The 22,325-nt window shown below is 32.7% G+C and overlaps 1 protein-coding gene across 3 annotated transcripts in view; it reads left to right on the top strand.

The window, feature by feature from the left end:
* The window catches only part of LOC143237792 (F-box only protein 25-like), a 39,020-nt gene that overhangs the window by 5,297 nt on the left and 11,398 nt on the right, over window positions 1-22,325 (top strand). For all 3 annotated transcript variants that reach the window (XM_076477387.1, XM_076477386.1, XM_076477388.1), the window contains exons 2-7: window positions 12,830-12,927; window positions 13,671-13,723; window positions 14,700-14,792; window positions 18,536-18,629; window positions 19,851-20,026; window positions 21,080-21,351. In XM_076477387.1, coding sequence (XP_076333502.1) covers window positions 12,830-12,927; window positions 13,671-13,723; window positions 14,700-14,792; window positions 18,536-18,629; window positions 19,851-20,026; window positions 21,080-21,351 — 786 coding nt within the window. The remainder of the gene's footprint in view (window positions 1-12,829; window positions 12,928-13,670; window positions 13,724-14,699; window positions 14,793-18,535; window positions 18,630-19,850; window positions 20,027-21,079; window positions 21,352-22,325) is intronic.

Raw genomic sequence — 22,325 nt, 5'->3', positions numbered from 1 at the left:
TTTCTAGAACACTGTAATATCAAGAAGCGTACCAACAACTGACTAATGGAAAACAAGTATATATCAGGTCATCCCTTAAGTAATGTCTGAATTTAGGTTTAGAAAAAAGAAAGGATTTTAAACATTTTTATTGTAATTCAATCAATAATGTATGTTCCATTATTATTATTAGTATTAGTATTAGTATTATTATTATTATTATTATTATTATTATTATTATTATTATTATTATTATTACTTGCTGCCAACAATTCAGAAGCTTCAGAATGCCACGTCTATAAAATTCCTTGGGTTTGCAGGAAATGAATGTCGGGAGGGTAGGTTTGACATCTTCATGTGTTCCAAGCTCTCTTCCATCAAGATAGTTCTGCAAACTTCGGAATAGATGATAATTAGATGGGGCAAGGTCTGAAGAATAAGGAGGATGTGGAAGTTTTTTCCCAGTCTAGTTCTTCAGTCTTTCCAGATGTGATCCTTGCTGTATGGAGCCGTGCTTTATCCAGGTGTAACACAAGACCTTTACGATTGATCAAAGCAGGCCTTTTTTCTTTCAGTCCAAACATTCAAGCGCTCTAACTGTTGACAATAGAAGTCTGATGTAATCGTTGCATTGCATTATAGCAACTCAAAGTGGATCACACCAACAATATCCCACCAAACGCTTAATAAAATTTTCCTGGGGTGTAGGTCCATTTTGGGCTGTGCTTTAGCCAGTTTGCCTGCACTGAGCCATTGTCTGCGGCGGTTAACATTTTTATAAAATATCAATTCTTGATCTCCTGTCACTCACCCATCCAAAAAAGGTGAGTTACGTTCACGAGAGTACAGAGAAGTGCAATTGTCCACTCTTGCTCTTATCTTGGTTTCTGTCAGATCATGAAGGATCCATTTTCCAAATTTTGACACATTTTAATGCTGTTGCAGATGGTAAACTGCTGAATGGATTCAATTTAGCTTCTATGCTAGTTCTTCAACTGTTACAGCACAATCTTCATCAAGTGTAGCCAGCAGCAAGTCATCATTAAACTTAACAAGACAATCTAACGTGATGCATCTCTTAAGCTGTAGTCACCTGATATAAACTTCTGAAACCATCTTCATTTTCTTTCATTGAGATACTCTGCACCATAAACATCTTGAACGTTTCATGTAGTTTCTGCTGCACTATTGCCTTTTTTAAACTCATAAAGCATTATATGCCTAATGTGCTCCTCAGACACATCCATCTTCATAAGGGTTTATTTGAGTGACTGTCGGCTACTATTTTTAAAAACGACTTTTCAAGTTGTGGTCACTTATATTCACGTTTTGAACAAGCCCACTTGTCCTAGCTGTGGGCTGTTAAATGCATCCCTTTTTACATTATCACTGTATTTTTACATTGCGAATAACGTTTTCGACTTTTGCTATTACTTTTCCTTTGTTTAATGTATTACTGGGGTCTCTCCCCTTCTATCGCATACTAATTCAAGTAAGAGTTTCTCCTAGATGATTTAGCCTTCACTTTTCGACAAATACAACATACGATTAAAATATACAATTTTCAGCTCTGTTTTAACCATAAACCTTCATTGAATTAAGAAAATTGAGGTCACTAAAGCTGACGCGTGCTGCATTTCAAACTTATTAAACAAATCCTTCTGATTATTTCGTTCCTCCGTTCTAAATGCTTATTACTCCCAGTGTTAAATGTTAACAAATAATTATAGTAGTACTGCATTGTAATAGCTTACTTTTCTGTCTGTGTTTAGGTCCAGCAGCTCGTGAGTCACTTCAAGTTTCGAAAACAGCAGAGGATAACTGTGACATCAGTAATCAGTGTGAGAATAAGTTTGAAACGCTTTAACCTCGAGGAATTTTAATGCCCAAGGCTTAGTGGTTAACATTCTGAACTATTAAAGGAGTCCAAGGTTTGCGACCTATTATCGCAAAATACTTTTGCAATTTTTGGACTGTGGTAGCGTTATAATAGTGACGGCTAATTCCCATTATTCGATCACTATATATCACTCAAAGCTGAAGTAATTATTGTTCCGTTTAGTGTAAACTTAGGGATCGCAAGTACATTATAGTTGTTATGTATGGCTTTTTTGTGATTCTCATAGATAAACTACATTTATTGATGAAATCATAATTGTGTAGCTAAGCCTTCTTTCTAACGCAGAGTACTATTTAATAAAAAAAAAACACTATCTACCTTGTGTTTAGGGCTCCCTTACGAGAAAACTAAACGTTCTATATTGTTACTCCGCAGAAAGTGCACTTACCAAGATGCATATCCTTACTAACAATAAGACAAATTAGGAATTTTGAAATTCTTGAAATGTGGATCATAAGAAAGTAAGGAAACAAGGCTGGAAATAGTGTAGACATTATTTACTCAAACTACAAATCTTTATTTAATTTCATGATGTTATCTAGAATTACATTTGATGGAGTCAAAATAAGGACTTCTAATTTGAAAATATATGTACAGTATTTCCGGACTTTTTCTTACTTTATTTACGACCCCTGTGTGCAGGTTTTTTAAATTTCCGCTTTTTATATTTCTTGCTTTTTTTATGCTCAACTATGGGTAAAGGATTGCACGATATGGTTCCTGATGATTTACTGTAGCTATTGACTATTTGATCACGTGTTTGAGATATAAAATGTTAAGCTGGAACTGGAGATTGTCATGTAGATTAGTTTAAATGTAGTAAGCATTTATAGTTTAAGTTTTACATCTGTAATGCATAGCAATAGGCAAACATGTTTAGACTAACTGTCATTAATTCCATAGAAAAAATTAGTGATAGAAAAAGCAGGCTTTTTCAAATAAAGCATTTGTGTCTAAAACATAGTTTTAAATAAACATAAACCTTCATGTCTTTTAAAGTAATTATTCTGCAAATATGTAATAATTAATATGTATATTGATTGTTTTCACTCAATAACTTAATATTACATATAGGGGTTGGCTCCTTAAAGATACCGTTTGTATAGTGTACAAAGCATTGAATATTATATGTTAGTCATCTATCTAATTTTTATCTATTAAATGCTGGTAATTCCTTCTTTAACCTGTTCTTAAGCGTTTTAAAAGAACACCAGACAATGGTAAGAAAGCTAACTTTGAAGGGTAATGATAACATTATTTATACCAGTATTTGGACAGTTTTTAGGTTATGTGAAATAATAAAGCAAATCGACTTTTTTATAAGCCTACGCCCCTGTTTAGTATTCTACAAAGCTGAAGGTGAAGTGTACCAAATAGTTTTTATTGTAGGCTGGCGAGAGAATACGAACCGGCAGGTCAGTCTTGTAAGTCTAACATGAGGTCATTAGGACGCTCGACTCGCAGTCTGACAGTCGAGGGTTAGAATCCCCGTCCTACCAAATATGCTTACACTTTCAGCCATGGAAGCGTTATATGTTACGATTAATTCCATTATTCGTCTGTGGTTGGTGGTGATTAGCTCCCTTCCTTGTAGTCTTGCACTTCTAAATCATGGATATTAGGGCAGAGAGCCCTCGTGTAGCCTTGCACTTCTAAATTATGGATATTAAGGCAGAGCCCTCGTGTAGCCTGCGCGAAATACACTAAACAAACATCTAACATGCATGATTTTTGATGTACAGCCTTAGTAATCAGTAGTTACGGTTGTAAAGCATTTGAAAGGAATCTTACTGTTTAAGGTGATTTTTTGCTAAAATGTTCTATTAGGGTTTTGTGCAATTTCTTGCGATCTCTGTTCTAAATCGCTACTATGGTTCACAATAGATTTGTTTAAGACGAACATTTGCTGGTATTAAGACGCTTTTATGGCCTGTATAATACAGCATTTAAACTTGTATATCACACACATTCGCACAGTACGGTATTTAAATTCGTGTATAACATAGTATGGTGTATAAATTTGTATATAATGCACACACTAGCGAATCCACAGTAAACTATTTTAGTTTTTTTATTAACTTTAAGGCTCCCCACTGTGAGTACGCAAGTCTGGGGTGTGTGCTATTCTAGTAACAGCAAAATCAGCTTCCGTAGTTGAGAATGCGATATTTGCATGCCTCCAAACAATGCCATCTTTCGGAATAACACCAAAAGGGAGTGCTTGTAAATGTTAGACAGAGAATTTTTTTAGTATGTTGTAACATCAGTTTCAGGTAGATATTAATTAAAACTTAAGTATACTTTTATGAGAAGCAACAGCTAATTCATACAGGCATTAGTACTTAAGACATAAATCTACACGTGCGATTTGGTTAAGAGTGCTTAAGCCTAAGTAAAGTTTATAAAAAGGGTCTTCAAATCTAGTTCGTACTTAAATCACATAAGAAAAAGGACGGATCATGTGGGAAAACCAGTAACTATCGCTTTAGGGATAAGTTTGTCGGGAGGTATACCCATCGGATTATGCTTCTTTATGTAATTAAGTATACGCTACAAGTAGTTCGTTTGAAAATACACCAAAAATATCTGTTGGTGGTAAGAGTTCTTTATTCATAATTCTTTTTGGTCTCCTGAACCGAGGAATTTAACTTGTGCTGGTTTGGCGTGGTTTTGTATCGGATATTCAGGCATTTCCTTATCATGTTACTAAGGTCACCACTTCTGTTGTAAAAAGTTTGGTCAGTTTTCTGTAGCCTGTTGGAAGAGGGATATTCACAAACTTGCTACAGACGACATCTGTTGGTGTAACCTGTCGGGCGCTGATCTTGTGCTCAGGTCGTCAACCCGCCGCCAGGAGGTTTCCTTTCACTTGACGTTAGGACGAACACCTACACTCTCGGTATACTTGCTCAATATAAAAGGTAATCCGGTCAGTTTTAAAAGGGGATTATTGAACATTAACTTAGCCACTCGCCTCTTCAGTTCGGCGTTTATTCCCACTCATGTAGTGAATTCGTTTTATTTTTTGTTCTTTGAGTGCAACTGTTTGTACCATGGAGAAACACAACTATGTTCAAACATTACACTAAGTAGCGCTAGACCGAGTTAGGGTTAACATTGTATGTTACTTTATCGTGTGTGTCAGTAGCGATCGAAATGATCGTTTATCGACAAGATGATTTATCACACAGCCGGTAAGAGCAAAAGATATTTAAAAACCAGACATGATTCGTCAAAAAATAAGCTAATACAATTAAAAGGAAACTAAATTTCTATGGAATTGTTTTTGTGCCGTTGTATTGCGATTTAATGTTATTAGAAATATATTCAAACTGAAGTATCTTGTTCGTGAGAAAATTTGTAGAATGGGCTGTCAGCACTGTTGGTATTGAGGGGATTTAACGCTAAATTTTAATGAGTTCTGAAGCTTACTACTGGGTCACCCCAACGGAACTGATACGCATTTCACCAGAAACGTTTATGATATGTCACGATTGTGTGTTTTTTGTTGTTTTTTTAATTTCGATGTTCATATTAAAATTACAAAAGTCTATGATTTAAATGTGTTCTGTATACTAATAATATAACCCGTCTGGTGTTTGCTTGTTCGAAAAAACTGGCATGAATTCGCTTGGCAGTTTTCCAACATTCGTAATTGGGCGTTTTGTTTTGACACACACTGTTAACGTTTATAGTGGATTTAAATTATATGACTAGCAAGGCTTTTCTTGTTTTATAGATTTAAATATATACAACTTAAACGACACAAACATTTTGCATGAAAAAATAAGTAAATGTAAGACCAGTAAGAGTCCTTATTAAAAGTAGGAGTGGACAGTATGGGATGTGTCAATGTTTAATTACTAGAAGAACCGAATGAACTTAATACCACGTGGTGTAAAATTGTGAACTATAGAAATATTGTATAGACTTCGATTTGTGTCCCTCGTGCACTGTATACAGTCTAATTCACAGTAGAGAGACATTGCTAGGGTGGGAAATTTTAACTGTAGAGACGGTCCCGATATGAAAGATGATTCATCGAAAGCTGAACTATAAAAGGAGTAATTTTAAATACTGCTAGGTAGTTTTGAACTAATGACCAGAATGTGAGGCAGTTATATTTTAAAAATGTTTTTGTGGCTAGCTTAGAGGGGAAAGGATGTTGCTTGCACACTTGTTTTACTGTCTAGAGAGGGTGGACCTTCTTCACAATAGCACGAGATAAAGCCATCTGTTACAGACTTTAGAAAGGGGTGGGAAGTCGTTAGTTGGTAATTAGGCCTTCAAGTATTGATGTTAGAATAGTTGTTGTATTAGTGGGCTGGGGTATCTTCGTACACAACCCTCGGACATGTCTAAATTGCCCTTGACCCTTACCATCTAGTTTCTATAATGTACAGCTCTTTGACGACGCTGACTGATACAACTGTTCTTGTCCATTACACTTGGGGGGCCGGCATGGCCAGGTGGTTAGGGTGCTCGACTCGTAATCTGAGGGTCGCGGATTCGAATCCCCGTCACACCAAACATGCTCGCCCTTTCGGCCGTGGAGGTATTATAATGTCACTGTCAATCCCACAGCTCGTTGATAAAAGGGTAGCCCAAGAGTTGGCGGTGGGTGGTGATGACTAGCTGCCTTTCCTCTAGTCTTACACTGCTAAATTAGGGACGGCTAGCGCAGATAACCCTCGAGTAGCTTTGCGCGAAAATTCAAAACAAAACAAAAGCTAGCGCAGATAACCCTTGAGTAGCTTTTCGCGAAATTCAAACAAACTAAACCGTCACACTTGGACGTCTGATCTACACGGCTGTTCTCCGGTATCGTTTGATTTTCATATTTCAAGTTTGAACTTGAAGAAAAGATATATAACAATCTGTGACACTGAAAGGGTTATGAGGGTTACACTTTTGTGGATGATACAAGAATAGTTAGCGAATGAAAACCAAAAAGAAACAGGAATGTTTTCTTTGTATTACGTCTCTGAGTTTGTTTCATTCAGAGGTTAGTTTTGAGTAATGTAAATGCAATGATTAGTTTGGTTTGTTTCTTATTGCGATTTTGCATCATTTGTTTTGTAAGGAAAATCAATCGTGTGTCATTGTTTGGAACCTTTTACAATGTAAGTAAATATTTCCGTTATTTTGTACTGCTGTAGGCGGCGTTATAAAAACTCTTTGTGTAGCCAATTACAGGCAAATTATTTTCTCTAAGTATTTTGTTTTCTTTTGAAAATATGGGTGAATGTATTGCATCAGGTAAGTTTAATTTTTGTCATACTTATATCAGTACATGAATCGACATAAACTGATTTTTCCACATTCTTTTGTTTTTTAAACATTTTAAAGAAACACAAGCCCATACTTGATACTTACGAATATAATTGCATCAATACACACGTTTGAATAATTGTTTTATACAGAAGTTTTCAATAATTAAGTTATCACTTGTGTTGTTAATGTTTCGCATGTTCTGTGTCTGATTGTAGGATCCATCCTTTTTGTTTATATATTATTTTTTTAACCGCTAATACACGAAATTTATTATAGAAATACAAATTCTGTTAATTTAAATTCTGAAAATCAACTAGATATTCATTTTGTTACCAAAAGCTGATTCCCCATATTAATTGTTAGTTTTAATTGTAGGTACTTGTCAATGTTAAATTTAAGTAGGAGTGGACGGTAGGGAATATGTCAATGTTTTGTTGATAGAAAACTCGAATAAACTTCATACCTCGTGTTCTTTAATACAATATCGTATAAAAACTGTAACATTGTATAGGCTTCCATTTGTATTTGATACGTTGTTATGGTATCATTGTACTTACACGTGAATGAGTTTTAACGAATTATCACATCACCTGCTGCGAAATACCTTTTAATCCAACTATCTTTTATCAAAGCCAGAAGGAAAAAAACCTGTTGTTGAAACATATCCGGGAAACGAAATTCAAAATGTTTATAAAGTAAGATGTTTACGTGGACGTGGTGAAGTACAATTTTCGTAAATTTGCATTTTTGCTGAATAGACAGGCCAGAGATTTCGCCAGTGTTATGAGAGAAACAACGATCAATAAACTTCCCTAGGTATATGGGTCGATATAAATCTTGGAAGTTCTACAAGAATGCACATCGATTTCTCGAGTGTTGAAGTATCCGGTTTTTATTTTTTACTTCTAGTTTGCAGTTTAAATCTGTGCAAAAATGTTTTTGTTGAATTTCACGCCACGTATACTCGATTTCTAATTGAAAACAAATCTTGAATTATACTGATTTAAAGCGGCAGCATTAGCAACAAAACAAGAGGGAATCCTCAATAGCCGTGGCATGTAATTATTTTAGGCAGGATTGGAATAAATTAAACTGATACATTTCTATCCCTTTTTATTAACTAATATTTTTGCGCCTGCAATACCAACTGTGGGGTAGTCTTATACCTGATTCGACTTTTAAACTCTTGAGGATTTCTACCATCCTACCCCCAAATTAAAATTATTTTAGATGGGATTAGAATAAATTAACCTATGAGACTTTAAGTGTGATTAGATATATCAATCGAAAGGGTTTGACCTCCCGACTACAAATCAGTAGTTAGATCTCAAATTGGTCAAGAAATGGCAGAGCTATGCACTAAAAGGTTGTATTTAAAAAAAAAAAAACACAACAAATGAACTTGGAGCCATTCTTTGAGTCGTTATACAGGATGAAAATTAGGGAAGTAGTATAGACATTTTACATTTAGTACAGCTCTGCAAAAAACCTGTATATTGACGTTTTGGAATAATTTGTTGATTTTTTTTTCAAGCTCTTATTAAACTGATTCTGGATAACCATTCTATTCTGTACATTTGTTGCACCTAAACCAGTTTATTTGTATAAGATACGCATAAGTTGCATTTCTTTCTGCATAATGAAAACATTCATGATTCCTCGTTCTTTTTAGTTATTGGTTAACACCCAATAAGACAAATATTAACTTTAGAGCAGATTAGTTATTGAAACTGAAAATGTGAATTGGGTTTATTTACTGTGTGCTGATATTTTACAGTGATGGGTGATATTGGGGTTTTGTGTATCGAAATTTAGGGAAATAATGTTACAGAATGAACAAAAATGGTATGGTTATGTCCCTGTAACGCGTCTTGGATTTGCCATGATTGAGAAAGTACATCGCTCGTTGTGGCTTTGCTATGATAAAACGCACAGTGCTGGGTAGGTCAGTAATTTTCAACCAGGGGTACAAAAAATGGAGATCCGTTTTAGTTTTCGTTTATCAATGTTTACTGGTAAGAATTAGTTTTATTTCAAAGTACAAAAAACAAACTACCAAGATATTATGTATCGTCAGATAATAATAATGTTTAAGGGGACAAACGTAATAAAACTGATGTCTAGGGCGAGAGGTTTGTTTTGTTGTGAAGTTCGTGCAGAGCTACAGGTGAGCTATCTGCGCTAGCTCATTCTTTTCCACTATCCACTTTTGTTAGGGATAGGAGAATTTTGGAGAAAGCATATGTAGAGAATGTGAACCAACATGAATAATAAACAAATGTCTCACTAAATATTGTATAAAGAATAAGAACATAGAATTTAAAAAAATTCTGGAGTTTAAAAGTCGATTAAAAACAGACATGTATCTACTTGGAAATGTTTGTTTAGAAGAATGAATATAGTAGAACATTGGAAAATATCCATAGGCCCAACAATAATGTTTCACTTCACTGGCAGTGCTATCATCCAACTTCCGGTGTGACACTAAATATATGCTCAAGCTGTTCCATCTTACATAATAATAATAAACACATGCACTAGTACGTAATTAGAAATCATATGTGAACTACATTTGATAATGTGACTCAAATGTTAACACTAAGTAGGTGTAGTGTCAGTTGAAACTGAAAGTGTATGTTTAATTAGTCTGAATGATACTGGGGAAAACTGAAGTGATCTATCTATATCAGCTATTTACATGACAATAAAGACGTAGTGATATAGTTGTACAAGAATGTAATGTTAAACTGTATCAAACTAGTTGGTGTGTTGTATACAGAATGTTTAAAAAATACCTACATGAATTGTATAACAAAGATAGATCTAATTTAACTAAATTCTATTGTAGAAATCATTTACTGTTGGTAAACAATAATTAATTTTCAGTTAGTAGTTGTGAATAACAATTTTGAAATCAAAATTAAGTGGGTGATTAATTCCATTATTTACTTAAGTGTCTTTATTAAATTAATGACAGAAATACATTGTTTGGTTTTCATTTTACTTGGATCTTGCAATGAACAGCACATTAAGTTTACTCATTGGATCTGTTTTAACTTTTAAAACCTAAAACATACAAAACTTGTATGCTTTGTTCTGACAAAATTTAGTAGGAAGGTTGCTGAATATGAAACTATATATCAAAATAATTCTGTTGGATCTTTTATTCAAACAACTAGAAGTGTTAGATCTGATGTTTCAATATAATACAAATAACTTATATGACATATTCTGTTATATAAATGTTATAACAGTGTCAGTTAGCTAATTAAGAATTTAGTCCCATGTGTTTTTTATTAAATTTTTCATGTTAATATACTTGCATAACCTAATAAAGGATCATTAGAAGATAATCTGTAAAACTTGCTATGATAAAGGAAATTATTTTTGAAATTAAGATAAATATACAAACAAAATTATCTTGAACAACACTAAATTGTTATAACAACAATTGACAGTAATTTTATCTGAAATATTTTGCTTGACACAAATTATGAGGAGGATGTGACAGAAAGGGAGATTGGCTTGTTTTCATAATACGTATTACAGCCATATTGTTTATGTTAAAGGTAGTGAGTTTCTTTAGGTTTGAAAACTTTTATTATATCCACTTTTCATGACAAAAATGTTTATTAATAATAACTGTATTACAGCACAACAACTGTATTGAAAATAGTAAGAATGTAGCTTTTGTTAAGTGTACCAGCTCTGTTAACAGATGTTAATATATACTTACTAGTACTACTATAGCTGAGAGTTTTTACTAGGTACCTAAAATCTGAAAAGTTGAAGGAAGGTTTCCTACACTGGTAGGGACAATTGCAGTTTGTGAAACTAGATATTATCTATGTATGGTTACTGATATTGTGTATTTGACATTTGAGTACTACTACTGTTTTTCTGATATTACACAAGTATTTAAAAAACTTAACATTCTTAATGTTGGTGTTGAATTCATAATTGCTAAATTTCAATCTATGCAAAATAGGGATGGATGAACCATAACAATTAAGAGCAGAAACACAGACACGTGATGACTACTTAGTTCCTGACCAGAAACACAGACACGCGATGACTACTTAGTTCCTGACCAGAAACACAGACACGTGACGATTACTTAGTTCCTGACCAGAAACACAGACACGTGACGATTACTTAGTTCCTGACCAGAAACACAGACACGTGACGATTACTTAGTTCCTGACCAGAAACACAGACACGCGTGACGATTACTTAGTTCCTGACCAGAAACACAGACACGTGACGATTACTTAGTTCCTGACCAGAAACACAGACACGTGACGATTACTTAGTTCCTGACCAGAAACACAGACACGTGACGATTACTTAGTTCCTGACCAGAAACACAGACACGTGACGACTACTTAGTTCCTGACCAGAAACACAGACACGTGACGACTACTTAGTTCCTGACCAGAAACACAGACCGCGTGGCGATTACTTAGTTCCTGACCAGAAACACAGACACGTGGCGATTACTTAGTTCCTGACCAGAAACACAGACTTAGCGACCAGAAACACAGACTACTTAGTTCCTGACCAGAAACACAGACACGTGACGACTACTTAGTTCCTGAGCAGAAACACAGACACGTGACGACTACTTAGTTCCTGAGCAGAAACACAGACACGTGACGACTACTTAGTTCCTGAGCAGAAACACAGACACGTGACGACTACTTAGTTCTTGATGTAGTGTCCTGCCAGTCTAGAAAGTGTTTTTGAAACACAATTTTACTTTATAAACTTGTGTATATCTTTTTCTTGAAAGGGAGGGCTGCTCCATGTAGTTAAGAACACGCTCCATGTCCACACCCGCTAGCTCCATAATTGTGAAGAGAGTTTACAAATAGACAAACTCATAATGTAAATTACTATAGTTACAAAAATAGTTATTTTTGTTTAGTGTTGAATTTCTAGAATAACAACACAACTGACAATGTGGTTCTGAATGTGAGAATTTATGTGAAATGACTGATTCTTGTTTATTGACAGTTCTAATATTTGTAATAATAAATCAGCCTATTATTGTAAGCTTTAACGTAGATCTTAACTAGAGAGTGCATGCATTAATATGGTTTGTCAAAATTAGTGTTGGAATACTTTAGTTCTTAATTTAATATTAAAAATCCAGATTTGGAGAGGAATGAAATATTAGAGTATATTATGAGAATGGTGAATCATTAGTTAATAGTGTCAGTCATAAAGTGAAGTAGTTGGGTTTGTTAACAATCATACATACTTAGTTACTTGAATGTTATTTGTTTGCAATTAAAGGCAGCTTGTAGAATCATTAAGTTCTTATTTGTCATCATCATTATATCAACTAGACTATGGATTATTGTTACCAAATAATTTAAAAAAACATTATAACATAATCATGAGAGTGGAAAACACCTTTTAAACTGTGAGGACATCCAACTGATCTTGACAGTGGTCATTCAGGCTTGTGTAACTTGTCAGTCACTCATAATTGAGAACAAATATATTGTTACCATAGTTTTTTTATCAGCTCTTCTGGTAGAAGTTTTTATATAAATCTTCATGTTTATATAAAGTTGTTAGAGGTATGTTTTGGTCTGACATTTTCTAGAAAATGTTAATATTTTCAACATGAACCAGTTTTTTTAAATAGCATTTATTGTAATATTTTAGACTGTCATTAGACAGTGATGGAAATGCAGACAGCAGTGACAGTGATTCTGAAAACAGTAACACAGCCACCAGCAATGCAAATCTACAGAAAAGAAGAGGTAAGTGATGACCTAGAAGAGTTCATAAAAACTGACTTTACATTACTGATAACTTAGAATGGTTTTGTTATATACTGATGAGAAGAAACCATTTCAACATAAGCTAGGAGGATAATAGGTCACATCTGGAAGGTCAAGAACTTCCATTTAAGATGGTTATTCAAGAGTTGAAGTACTGTCTGCCGTAAATGTTTTCATACAACACACAACTACACAGCTGATCTAACCAAGTTTTGTCTGTCAACACTTAGTTTATATTGTTTTCTTACCTTTCAAAATCCCAGGAGTTCCTTCCTCTTTTGTAAGAGACTGTAATAATCATATAGCATAAAACAAGATTCAAGCCAGAGATATGTAACAAGTAAAAATGAAATAAAAATTAGGAAAAACAAATTATGAAATTTATTAAATACTTTAAAAGGAAAATAATTTCAGTCAAATAAAATTCATAAAAACTGTATTAAACATTTGAAGTAAAGCATTTGATTATCTTACCATATAGAAATTTAATTTGTTGTCTATGCTGTGTGCTAGTTTTCTTGTTACTTAACAGAAGTTTTATTCACAGTTTCAGAAATTAAACAACAAAAAATTAATTAATTTGAGAAATAAGTGATTTAGTATTTTGTCACCAGGAGCTTGACTAAGAAAAAGCAGGTTATTTGAGCACTTGTGAACCTTTAGTAATGAATATTTCACAGTTTAAAAGTTTTTATATAATGTTTTATTTTTATATCAAACAGATTCTACCCTGTGGCAGCCACATTTTCCCATCACTATAAAGTCTACTAGAGAGGTGAGTAGCCATGAATTTGTGTTTTTCAGTTAGTTATGGTCATGAATTGAATAACTACTAATTCATGATTGTTTTACTAAACTACAAAAAACTCCTCATGCTGAGTAACTGGCAAAAATATAGTCTCACCAGTATCTGGATACAAATATTAGTAAATGGTTTAAAAACAAGTTTGTATTGTGAGTGGTTAACATTATTATTCAACACTTGCATCAATATAATTTCATCGCTTATCAATAATTAAAGTAATTTTGAATGTTTTCTTACACTCTTGGTTGTAATAAACCACTTGTATTAGAAGTGTAGTCCCTGTTGAATAACCAAGTTTACAATGTAATAAAACCTCTTTGGCATTGAAATTCAAAAGAAAAGTCTCATAAATGTTTAGTTACATTCAGTTACTAACTGTAAAGTTATTAACAGCTTATAGAATGTTTCAGACAAAACTATTGAAACTCTAGTAGAGATCATGGATAATATGAAAGTTAACAGTAATCTATACCTTGACATATAACAATATGTAAACTATTTAGACTCGTAAACTAAAAAAATAGTTTGGAGCCCTACTGTCATACATATTAATCCTCAATTTTCCATTCTGTTGCTCTGAATTATCCAGAATAAATTGGTTTTACTAAGTATCCATCCACTTTTGCTATGCCATATTTCAGAAGAATTTATCAATAAAGATGGCTAATAATAATAGTGAGTGTTTCAACAAAATGTTATTGATTTTTACACAAATTTCGAAGATCCTACCTTGAATTTACCAGTAAATAGCCTAAAAAAGATGGATGAATTAAACCTAGTTAAAATTATTTTAATTCCTTTAAATTGTGTAAAAGTGATTTTAAAATTGGTCTATATTTCATTATTATACTTGTTATAAGTTGTTCAAGAAAATGTTTATATGGTATGTATAATGTTTTTAATATTTACAAGTTTATTTGCTATGTGTAATGTTTGTGGTTTCCAGGTTGCAGGATATAACACAATTAGTGAAGCATTTAGGAGACTTGACTTTAGAAATGCCGTGAAAGATATAAGAAGATTTAATTACATCTGCAAGGTAAGTCCTTGTGCATATTTTCAGGTTTATATTGTGTGTATAATTTTCAGAATGCATCACACAATTAAATTAGCACACCAGTTGTCACTGAAAGCATTAGGCCTATCATGCAGATTTAATTTTTGGTACCACTAAAATTATGTACATAACATACTAAACATGATTTAGTTTATACAAGAGCTGGGTTCTCAGTTAAAGAACTAAAAGTCAGTGTAGTAAATTCCTTATTAGGTTAGGTAAGTCTAGGTCTGGCTCTCACAATAATTGCACTTTTAGCATGCCATAGTTTAGTGTAACTTGACCTAGGCCTAAGGCCTATTGGTTTTATTTGTCAATTTTGTTTACCTTTATTACCAATGATAGGGACAATAGATCTAGTAGGCCTACGTTTTTAATCTAGATCTGGACCAAATGTTACAATTCTGTAAAATATTTACTACAGCTGTGTAGTTTATATTAATCTAGATCTAACAGGAGTGCATGCAGATCTCACATCGCACGTAGGTATAGGCATGTATCATGGCAATTATATTGTATACTTAACAACAAATTAGTCACGATTTAACATCAGAATGCATAATAAATAAACTACTGACAAATTAATATGGTATATCAGTTTATTTGAATGTTCCTTTAGTTTGTTGTTCTAAATACTTGTGATGTTTTTATAATACTTTACTAGTACATAAGGCTACACACACTTATCAACCATCACATGAAAAATTATTATACTCGATGTGCGTGTTGACACTACATTATCACCCACACTGCTACAAGGAACCAACCTAAACAGACAAAAACGTAATATAACACAAAAATTAACATTTTCACTTAGGGTTATATTACTGTTTTCTCTGACTTCTTTCAACAACTTTATTGCTGATTTTGGTATATCTAGGCCTAGATTTGCTCCTGTGAAAACCACAAAATAGCTGCTTGAGGATTTCTTGATTTGGTTTGCTGTTGACAATTAATCCTTCATCATAACTGAAAAGTTAAGATTTATTAATTTGCTATCATTACCACTTTCTTCAGAAAGTGTCTTTAGAAAAATAAGCTTGATAAAATATATTGGAAATTAAAATTGGCTTTCATTCAAGAATTGGAACAAATAAAAATATTATTGTTTAATGTTTCTTACATTAGCAGTGATTGGTGCACTCACGTTGTTATATTCATCAGTAAAACCAACTCATGAAGACTGAAGGTATGGACAAAGATTAGATTTGTCAATTTTTTTTTATCACCAATGAGGACAAGCAGTTTTATGTCACTTACAAAGGGGCAACAACAGTAAAGAAACGAGTAGAATTATGAAGTTCCAGTGGAGCCATTACAGTCCACATGCATTGCACTTGCTACTTATAACAGATAGCATGACAAAATTATTTCACCTGAAGGAACTTTTTAAAACTGCAAAAAGTCTTATTATGCTCTTTAATATAAGAAACATTTGTTGCAGGAAGAAGTTTGGAACCAAAATGATTTGTATTGCTTCTTCAACTTTCAAGATAAATAAGTAACAGAAAATAAGAAAGTGTAATTGGTAAATACCTGGATGTGTAAGTGAAGCTCTGAATCTTAATACTGATTTTTCATTGAAGATTTGTTTGGTGCAAAGCAACTGTGCTCTCTGTGCCAAACAACAGGTAAAAATCTCAAAAGTAAAAACACTAAAATGAATAAAAAAACTGAGTTAAAATCAAAGCCTGAAAATTAGGTTAAGAAACAAACAAAAAACCTTAAGTATAATAAGTCCTACAGCCTGTAAAAAGCTAAAAACACAGTCAAGCTGGACAGCATCACTGAGGATGGTAACACTGTTCAATGTTCAGGATAAACTCCAAGAAAAAGCATAACAAAAATTGTGCCATCATTTGCAGATATAACAACGACATGAAAGCAGCAAATGAGCATTTTTGACCTGAGTGTTACAGAAGGACACAAATGGGCAGGCCAATCCCTCATAAAGTAATGGATTAAAAAACTGTGACCAATGTGTACCCTAGCTAAGACAACTTCTTCCCTTTAATCTTTATTGAAACTAGATGGCCAAACAACAACAGTAGGTTTTATCTGAAAAAAAAAAAACGTGCTATGGAGTTGCAGATGACAAACAAAAGACCACTGAATAGACACAAGACAGCTGTTGCTAACAGCAGGAAACACTTACTTCTGGAATTCTGGTTATGCAATACTTTCAAGTATATTAAATCTGAAAAGGGAAATGAACAATGTTCTGAAACAAACTGGGTATGCTTCTCTTTCTCTGAACTGGTATACATGACATAACTATGCAAATTTTTAAAACATTTTCAACAGTTTAATCACCTCATGAGCAATAAAGCATCTACAGTGTCATACATTACACTCGTAAAAATTAGTCATTAAATATTTGTGATGTGTATCCAGGTGATGATGGTGTTAACACTTTATCATCCATGGAAAGGTTTTCCATTAATTTAGTTGATGTAAGTGTATGGGTGCAGATGATGTATAGAGGGTTAAAGCTCCAAAATTAAATCCTTCATGGAAATGACAACCTGTTTTCTTTGAGTTATAAAGTGAATCCATCTTGATGTTAGTACAAATGGCTGTGTTACAAATTCCCTACAAGACTAAAAGATAAGTGTAATAATTCAGTTTATCAAAGGAAGCATAAACAAATAACCACTGCTCAATCCAAATAGCATCAGTCTCCACCTGGAGGTTGGACAATTGCATCAAGGGTAGCATCATGTAATAGATCTGACAGTTTCTAGTCTGATGCCATAAGAAGAGGAAAGTTTTAGTAGAGTTATCACTTGTAGCAGTTACAAACTAAGATGATGAAAGATGCACAACTCGTATAAACTCAATTCACTTGAACTCCTTGACAAGAACATCTGAGATATTTAAACAAACTTGGTTTTGGACATGACAATTACAATCATTTTTTAAAATCTAAAATAAAAACGTATTTTGAGGGAGCCATCTTAATTCTTCTTTATGAGTAATTGAAAACTTTAGATTTTTGAGAGTTAATAAGGTTGAGTAAGCTGTGTGTGGGTAAAGTGATGGATAGACTAGGTGATATATTGAAATGATGTGGGAAATAAACGTGAATAGGTCATAAGGTGATTATAAGGCAGGTTAAGCTGTGTGTGGGTAAAGTAATGGATAAGCTATGTGATAATGAAATGATAATGTGGTGAGTAAAGTGTTTAAAGGATGATGAGTTACTTGTGTAGGAAAGTAGTTACTGTTTTAACTTTATCATTGTTATTCAAGCTAAGAAGAATTTGTTGCTGACAGTTTGTATTATGGAATTATGAATGTATAGCAAATTTATCATAAACCAGCATCTAGATGTGTGACATCATGGTAATACTAGCAGTTTTGTTATAAGTTTAACAAGAATCTTTAAATGTTTTTCCTTCAAAACGTAAGGAAATATAATTCTACAACAGTCATTAAAAGCTGTAGACATCTTCAATGTTATTTTAAAATATTAAAAACCTTGGCCATTCCATTTTGTGTAAAATTGTTTTATTTGAAATTCTGTTAGTAATATTTATCAGTGTATTGAATTTCCTGTTGTTAACTACAGCTTCTTTACAGACATTTGTGTTATAGTTTGTTTTTTTAAATAACACATTATATACATTTTTTACTCTGTGGTGTTAACATGATTTGTAACATTTTAAAGCTATTACAACTAGTAATTTTTACACTAACCAACTTGGTCACCTCTGTTCTTGCAGCTTATTCATCTTATCATCAGTCAGAACTTGACAACACTCAGTGGTTGTGCAACCAAAGTTCTCTTTGCTTTGTTGGAGGAAGTAGCAGGTCAAGGTACTTGAAAGTTATTCATCAGATATTTTAGTACCAGTCAGAAATCTAGAAACATTCACCAGAGATTTTAGTACCAGTTAGAAATCTCCTAAATGTATTTGTCTAAGGTGTATTAGTATTCAGTCAAATCTTGAGACATATTTTCCAAACCTTATTAAGTGAAAGGTTTAGTAGCTGATCAGGAATCTTGAGATACATTTAAGAAATGTTGTTATGAGAAAGGTCTAATAACTAATAATTATACTGAAAATATGTTCACAAAACATTAAGTACTAGAAAAATGTAACCAATCAAAGCACAAAAATAATAGTGACATGCAAATACAATACTGGATATTAAGATATATTCACAGAAATAACCAGCATACTTGTTAGCTTTTAAATTAGACATTGTTGCATTAGTATAGTTTTCTTTAAATTATGTTGTTAAGTTGTAAGGACTAGTAGGCAGTAACAGGAAAGTTTGGTAAAGTGGATATTGTTCCAACTATTGTTTTCTGTACATTATGATCTAAGAAAAGTTAAAATCTAGTCTGGAAACTGTAGTTGCTCCATGTGTATGTGTGGGTAGACATATCTACAAAAAGTGTGGAAAAGACTATTGAATATAGTGAGCTTTTAGTTGAAAAAAAGTTTTATTTTAATAAAATAAGAGCATTCTAAACTATATCTATTGCTTTACTGTCATTGTTTGTAATATTTCTATTAACATGTGTGATTGATTTAGAGATGCAGAACTAGGTCTTATATAAAGATGCCAAAAATGGTATTTAATAGAATTTCATAAGTGTTAAAACACCGAACTAGATATGGGTATTAACAAACAATTTTGTTAACCTGAAGATGACATGACATAAGAATGTTGAAACATTGTTCTCTACCTTTTTAATACCCATACCAGCTTTCTTGTGATACATTTTTACTCCAAGTTGGTTTCTTGTCATCACAGAAACAGTGAGCTGTTATTTATTTGTGAGTCATTTATTTATGGAATTAACAAGATAGTTATGGTTTTAAAACATATCAGGTTTTTAAATAATTTTGCTTCTTAGTTCCTCTTGGATGTAATAATAAAGAAAGTCAATGATGACTGTGAGAATAATATTGATATCTATAAATTTGAACAGCTGTTAATATTTATCATGAGTTTGACATAGGATTTCATGTAGTTTATTCCCAAACTGATGTGTGTGTGTTTAACACCAACCTCTCATATCTACAGTTGCAAGCAATCTACAAAATATTCACATGCTTCAAGCCATCTTACATGATCTAAAGAAAACCATGAGAAAGTACTACTGCTGGGGGCGCCCTCTGGGAAGCACATTACTCTGGGAGCAGCACCTTCGAACTATCGAGAGAATCTGTTTGTTTGCCAGCAGTATAGAAATCAAAGAAGTAATGATCACGTTTTAACAAATATCTGTTCCTTACTGTTTATATATGAACAAGAATGGGTCTGTAATTTCAGTCATTTCAGAAAATATTTGGGTTTTATTTATAGTAGATTATTAATAAAGCTGTAATGTCATCTATCAGAGTTAATTAATGTAAATTTGTAGTGGTTTGTTAACACGTCTCCTACATGACCCATGGGTGAGTCATACTGTATTCTCTTTTTAAAGGGCTACTTATTGGCTGATACACAACAACTATACATACACTCTTCCTATAAAAAAGTAATTGTAAAATGACTAATGAGACCCTGGAAAGTATCAGCAAAATATGTTTGGGAGCCAACATGTTAATGGTTTCAGAATAGGAACTTTAGACAAGTTGTTTTAGAACTCTTGTTTGTTAATGGTCTCATCATTTATTTGGAAATGCAACACTAGAATGATTGAAAATGACTCCACCTGTTCAGTTTACAGAGCAAAATTGTAGAAATTCTGTAACTAAAACAGTTACTTCCACTTTAATAATGGTGTTTTTCTTTGGTAATCTAATAACAGAATTATTTCTGTGATTTTTGGTTTTTTTATTACTTGATTTTATCATCATAGAAAAGTGTTCTTTATACTTTCTTGGTAAAATACCATAAATTTAATTATTCATTACTGAAATGAACCACAAAGATTCCTTACAGTGAAGTTATATGTAATTATCCAGTTTGGTTTTTCAGAATGAAATATTGTGGTCATACAGTATGGTAAGATCTTATACTTCACTGAATGTTACAAAACATCTTTGAAAGTTAGTCAAAAATCTGTAAATATGTAGCCTCCTATGGTTATGACTGTTAGGTCATTTCAAGAGAATTGTTGCATTAAATAATGGTTGTGAGATTTAAGTCACTAAATTATAACTTGTTTTAGTTTTTTGTTTTTTGTTTTCATTGGGACCATGTTCAACTTTTTCACTATACATTTCAAAATGTGCTCATATTGGAGTTGGTTGTATTGAATCGGTGTGAAATGTGTATAATGACACAAGTAATGATACTTTTCCCAGCCTAAAGATGATGGAAGTCTTAAACTAACACACCTTCCAGCAGAGTTGATCAGAGAAATTCTCCTCCGTCTCTGTGACTACCGAGATCTTATTAGTTCAGGACAGGCTTATGATGTAATGCAGGCTTTGATTAATGAGCAGCACATCTGGCGTAGACTCTGTTGTTTTCACTTCACTCGGCAGCAAGTTCGGCACGCCCTTGATACGTATAAAAATAAATCGGGACGTCCTATGAAGATTGACTGGCAGGAAGTGTTCCACCATCTTCGAAAGTAAGTTTTAAAAGAAAAAACAAACATGACATTTTGAATGAAAACAAAATTCTTCATGTACTTAAACAAAAGGAGTGAAACTTGCTTTTCAAATTTTTTCTATCGTAACACTTCATATATGTTCCTTTTAAATTCTTTTACATTTTATAACTTTTAATGAGGTTTTGAATTAATTAACAAAATAATTTTCTGAATGTAATCTCTTTTTTTCTCAAGAATACCAATATAGAAATATTTTTTAAAACATGGTTTTCTAATGTATGATATTTCCCATAAAGACACTTGTACTTGTTATAATAATAATAATAAATTTATTAAGCAATAAATTAGACACAAAAAATCAAATATCAATATAAAACCATCAACAAAGAGTTAACTCGTCCTGTGATGGTTAAACACATAATAAAGTAAAATCAAAACTTACAAAATCAATATAAAGTTCCCAGAATATTATCATCAGTATTTAAGATCCATTGTTTTAAGTATTTCTTTTGATTAACACGATTAATAGAAGATCTTATACTATAAGGAATAAAATTATGAATACGAGGTGCCAAATAAAGATATTGATGAAGTGTAACTGTTTTACGTGGTGTGGGTACATTAATTGGAAAAAAAGATTGAAGTCGTGTAAAATATGAAGTGACTTTAAAAGGCCTATTAAAAGAAACATGCAATGTAGATAAAGCTAAAAAATATAAATAAAGTTTATCATATGAAAGAGGGGAGTTAAATTTACTGAAATCGGTATCAAGCCTATGAGTAAAAATAAGAGAGAAAACACTTTTTTGCAACTTGTGAATAGGAATTAAAAAAGTCTTATATGTGCCACCCCAAATTGAAATACAATATTGTAAGAAAGATTGAAAGAGAGCATAATATACACTTAACAAAATATGATAAGGAGCACAATGACTAAGTTCAAAATTAGCATAGAACTATATTTTAATTTATTAACTAAAGAATTAATATGA

Source organism: Tachypleus tridentatus, chromosome 13 (genome assembly GCF_004210375.1).
Source record: "Tachypleus tridentatus isolate NWPU-2018 chromosome 13, ASM421037v1, whole genome shotgun sequence".
Lineage (NCBI taxonomy): Eukaryota > Metazoa > Arthropoda > Merostomata > Xiphosura > Limulidae > Tachypleus > Tachypleus tridentatus.
Note: the sequence above shows the minus strand (reverse complement) of the source record. Positions and strands in the feature narration are given on the sequence as shown.